Source organism: Diospyros lotus, chromosome 8, assembly GCF_014633365.1.
Source record: "Diospyros lotus cultivar Yz01 chromosome 8, ASM1463336v1, whole genome shotgun sequence".
Lineage (NCBI taxonomy): Eukaryota > Viridiplantae > Streptophyta > Magnoliopsida > Ericales > Ebenaceae > Diospyros > Diospyros lotus.
The window spans coordinates 2,853,074-2,858,582 of NC_068345.1; the positions used below are offsets into that span (position 1 = coordinate 2,853,074).

Sequence of the window (5,509 nt, forward strand, 5' to 3'; positions counted from 1 at the left end):
TGGCAATGATTGTTAATTAGAAAACTTTTGAATATTCCAATCCTCCTCAGCCACCATTAGATAATTAAAGTAAATCCCAAATTAGATTTGGGACAAAGTTTGTTTAATTAAAAAATTAGGATAAAATATGGGCTTGGAGTTTTATTATATATAATAAGAAGATATATATATATATATATATATAAGATCTTTTGGGAATAAGGATTAAATGAATAAGAAAAAGTAAAAATTCTGGGTATCATTCATGGTTTCTTGGTTTGAAAGAAAGTAGAAGATTTGAAAGGAATATGAATAATACAATATTGGGTCGCGATTCCTCCCAGGCCCATTAGATGGCATTTGGGTCTACATGGGCCTCTATCACAGCAATTGTGGTGGCCCATAATTTATATCCTCTTTTTTTTTTTTGGAATACTTAGGACACTTCCCAAATACTATAAGAAAAGTGAAAAATATTGTTAATAAGGTAAATCTTATAGAATTCATACATAAAGAGTGATTATGTAACAATTTATGAAATCTTAAATTTTTATCCATCAATCATTTTTAATCTTAATTTTTTATTTTGTAAGATTAACTAATATTATAGCTAAAAAATTTCTTATGAATTATTTTTTATATATACAAATTAAGAAGCTATTTTATTACTTTAATGCAGAGTAAATTACGATGATTATTTCTGAACTCTGTATATCATAATAAATTGGTCATTGTACTTCAGTGTTTTGTCACTATTATCACTAAATTTTGATTTTTATTAAAATTTAATTCCCTTAATAATTTGATAAGAGTAAATGCTATATTGTTAAAAAGTAAATTTGATAAATAATTTTTATAAATTAATAAATTATGTTTACATATTAATTATTTCATTAAATAATATATTACCAGGCTCCACCCACTTTTCATTAAATAGGGTACCCATTGCATTGGATATCCTCCGATGGCTAATTTAAACTACTACTAAAAAGGAGGGGAAAAAAAAATCATTATTGCATTAGAAAATTTAAGCAAAAACCCTTTTTGGACCACAGCTATGCCTATGAGCTATGCTAACCCTAATATTCTCAAGTTGGGGCCCACGCTCATTGCTTTATGGTAAAATCCAAGATCCGCATTTTCCCTCTCTCTCTCTCTCCTCTTCTCTCGGTTTCACACTGCAAAATTCAACGTTCAATGGTTGCGCCATAAATCTTCTCTCCGAGTCTGCCCCACTTTGATGCTTTTCTTCCTCCGCCCTCTACGGCTCTACGAAGGAATCTGCCGGTCAATTGGCCGCGCAATCAACGCTCTTTCTTCACGCCAGTTCTTTGCAGAAGAAATTTTGGCGAAAGCCAAATTATAACCACAAACGCGGGACAACCAAAGCAAAGCATTTATTTCCCATGGAAGCAAAAAATCAATTCAAATCTGGTCATTCCTCCTCCTCGTCCCCAAAGCCAAAGGTGCTCTCTCTCGGCCACTCTCTGTTCTTCCTTTCGCTCCCTTTAAAGAAAGAGATCTGCTTGGATAAAAGATCAAACTGTTGACATCATCCGCACTGAAACCCTAGTCCCTAGCTCGCTCTTTTAATTACTGAATTGCAGCCAACATGTCGGAAAAACATTTTTATGGATGATTTCTTCACAAGTCTATCTAGCCAAAGGATGGCAGTGCAGAGGCCTTCGGTGTCCTCCAGTCAAGAATTGAGATCTCACAATCACTAATCAATATGTTTCCCTAATAAATCTTATATTTAGTGATTAAACTCTACTGCCTCTACTGTGACAATACTGTAGGGGACTTTAACACCCATTTTCTTATTATTTTTTCAATACAAAAAAATAAAAAAAATATAGGACAGCCATTCACACCAGAATAAATAATTTTTTTAAAAAAATCCAATTAAATGAGGGAGCCAAAACTAACTGTCCTTTCTCCCTGCCCCCCTTTCATTTTGCATTTAAGACTATTTATAAACTTACTTTAAATGCTGCTGCAGCAAGTGCACTATAATTACTATTTTTAGTTATAACCCAAAACACACGTAAAAGTGAATTATATAAAAGAAAATTTAGCTTGGTTGTTGATCTTCAAAGACACTTGGTTTCAATAATCGTTCACATCTAAGAGCCTCAAATTGAATCATCATCGCACCCCTCAAGCCATTGAACATTGGAACACAAAAATGTAAATAACAAGCGGAACATATCAAACTAGAATAATTATATCATCATCAATGGAAGATCAATTACTACAACACAAATCCCAAAATAGAATAGAAAGAATCCCCCTGGTCAGCATTGAAAAAAACCAGCTGCCGACCATGGCGGACATAAACTAGTTACATACATCACCTGCTACTACTGATACTAAATACTAATAATCACCTAATTGACTCAATAGACACGGTGGCCGACCCTGCAACTGTCAAAAAAGTTAATTGCGGCGGGCCGCCACCAGTTACTAATATCTAATATATATGTAGGATTCCTTTTTTACAGAAAAAAAAATTGATCGATCTCGGGCCTTACAAAGAAGCCCAATCGATCTCGTGAGATGGGTATTTCTGTAACATCATGGATGCATCCCATTCTGGTTCCTCCTCCGTGAAGTCGGGAAAAGCAAGATCCGACGACGGCGACCCGGTGGACCCATCACTCTCCGACAGCTGCGGCGACTCGGTGGCGTTCGGCTTCGGATCCTCCTCCGGCGGATGGCGGCAACCGTCAGACTTGGACTGCTTCTTGGCGTCCAGGCGCTTGTCCTGAGCCAGGTTCTGGCAGATGGCTTGGAGCTTGGCGTCGACGGCCGAGTGGAGGGGCTTGTACTCGCCGAAGTCGCCACCGATGAGGGATCCGTTGTGGCGGAGGTTCGGGAAGTTGAGTCGGGCGAAGTCGCCGCGGAGCTTGTAAGCCGCCTTGTCGTAGGCGAGGGCGGCTTCCTCGGCCGTGTCGAAGGTGCCCAGCCAGAGACGGGTCCGGTTCTTTGGTAACCGGATCTCAGCAACCCACTTTCCCCAGTGCCTCTGCCTGACGCCTCTGTAGAGCTTTGCGGGCTTCGGTGGCGAGCCCACTTGCTTCATCGGGACGGGCTTCGGGCCGAGAAAGCTGAGCCTGTGCCGCTGCTCCTGAAGCCAAGAGCCGTTGAACGAGCCCAACTGCCGCTGCTGGAACTGGATCTGGGCTTGGATCTGCTGGATCTGAAATGGGGTCAACTGGTTGAGCCCCACTAAGCCAGGATGCTCCAGGGTGAATAACCCGGGGGAAACGGGCTCCGGTGAGGTAGAGGTAGAGGGAGGAGAAGAAGAAGAGAAGGGAGAATTAGGAGAGGTAGAAGTTGAGGAAGAAGCACTCTTGATAAAAGGCTCAAGTGCTACCATGAGCTCGCCGCCACGAAACGGGTCGGTCGAGTCCGAGAGAAACGGGGCGCTACTGCTCCAGAAATCCATCATAGCTGCCATTTCTTTCTTCCACCTGAAATTTACAGAATCGAAACCAAGAAAAACAAAAAACGACCTGTTTCTTAACCAAAACAAAAGGAACAGGTGAGAGAAAATCCTAGGAAAATCAAATTTCTTAGAACTATTTATAGGTTTTAGCGAAAAAAACAAAGAGGATCGGAAGAGGTTTCGAAATAAAGCAGCCTCTTCGGACCCAGATCTGAGAAAAAAAAGACAAGAAACTATCACCCTCGAGGGACACCAAAAACTACCCTTCTTCGAGGCGATTCAGTAAAGAAGAAGCCTAAATCAAAACAACAGAACCTGGATCTCTGTTCTGAAAACACCTGGCTTTCGAAGAAATCGTCGTCCTTTCAAGTTTGTTTTTTGTCCGTCGTTTCCAAATTCCAAAAACACAAACCCAAAAACCAGAAAACCTGAAAGACAGATGATTTGCAGAAAGGGACACAGAGAAGCGGGATGTTACAGAGGGGGAGGGGGAGGGAGGAGGAAGAAGAAAGACCAAGAAAACTAAAGACCACTTCCACTACTTGTGTGTTTTTCTTTTCTGCTCTCTCAGCCTCATACACTTGGAATGAATCTTTATTCTAGCGGCGCACTGATTTATAGAAGCCTCACCGCCCCTTGTTTACTCCTCTCTTAAACCACATCGGTTATCTCAACCCACCCTCCCTAATCTCTATCCACCGCACGTGCTTGCTTCTGTCCTTAATACACGGTTACAACTTCTAAATTTTTGGCTTAATTAAACTCATCTCAATCCCCCCATTAAATTTAAATTTAATTCCAGATTGAGTCAATTTAATTTATTCCCTTACTCAATTCTAGATCAGCAACCCAATCAAGACAAAAGGGTCATTTATTAGGCTATTTTACCTCTTCTTTTGAAATTGTGAGGTCGAAACGAGAGCATTTTTAATGATATGTTAATTAAAAAAAATTATTTATTAAGACTTATTTAATATATTTTATTTTATTATTTATTATTAATAAATATATTTTATTTTTTTAATTCTAATAATTTTTTTAGATCTATTGATATATATTTTATTAATTTTTAAGCAGAAGAATATTTAAGTAATTACAGTGTTTATCGTTAATACGTGATAAAACGCCAAGATTACTGCAATGTTAATTGTTGGTGCGTCACGTGCATTAGTTTACGAGCTATTGTACCATCAGTCTACCCAGTCAGCTAAGCTCGACGTCATGCTCTCATAAATCAGTGCACCCCTCACCCACTCACCAAGCGACGCGTGTCCTTGCAACTGCCACCTGTCAATCTCCACACCGACAGCTGCCGGTCGCCTGAAACTGTCGCTGCTGGATTAAGTCGCCGGTTGATTGACCTCATCAGCCCCGCGTTCACACCTTCTTGGAAGTTAACGCCGTTTTGTCATCTTCCTCTCCCTCCCTCCCCTTCTCACCCACCCCAAATTGTCTGTCCTTTTGACGGTACCAGCACGTTACCGTCTATACACTTTTTATATACATATATTATTTAATGAATATAACATTGAAATGATTGAACTCATGAAAGGGGCGCTCTCTTCCCCCCTCTCCCCTTTTAATTATTGCGTACAAGTTCTTCAGTTGATTATTATTGGATTAATTCCCCGTAATTAAATATTAATTCTATTTTTAACTACGTTATATGCATCCCCAGTGATGCGGGCCCCATTCCGCGTGAGATCACTTGTAGTCGATATTGATCGTAGCCACAAAATCTCAATGTTAATTATTATTTTAATGAAATTCATTTATTAATCATTATGTTTTTTGGTTCTAAATGAATATTGTTTTATCACATACAATAATCCTATTGCATGAACATTTAGGATTATAAAATAAGATAAAAAGAAATTTTATAATAACTATAAGTACAACATGCAAATATATTATATTTTTTATATAATATAATATAGCTTTTCGGTGATTAAAAAAAAGAAAAAGAAAAACTCACAAACGGTCAATTGTAGCCTATGAAGAAGTCTGGATCCTTCTTTCCGCGTAACGTCGCTTTCACGCGGAAGGAAAGATCTGGATTGGGGCAATGCCCCAATCAAT

The 5,509-nt window shown here is 39.0% G+C and overlaps 1 protein-coding gene across 1 annotated transcript; it reads right to left on the minus strand.

Annotated features, from left to right (window-relative positions):
• Nucleotides 1-2,188: 2,188 nt before the first annotated feature.
• On the minus strand, nucleotides 2,189-4,027 carry LOC127808044 (ethylene-responsive transcription factor RAP2-4). The gene has a single exon (XM_052346358.1). The coding sequence runs from the start codon at nucleotides 3,440-3,442 to the stop codon at nucleotides 2,510-2,512; it is 933 nt and encodes a 310-aa protein (XP_052202318.1). The 5' UTR covers nucleotides 3,443-4,027; the 3' UTR covers nucleotides 2,189-2,509.
• Between the last annotated feature and the right edge of the window lie 1,482 nt (nucleotides 4,028-5,509).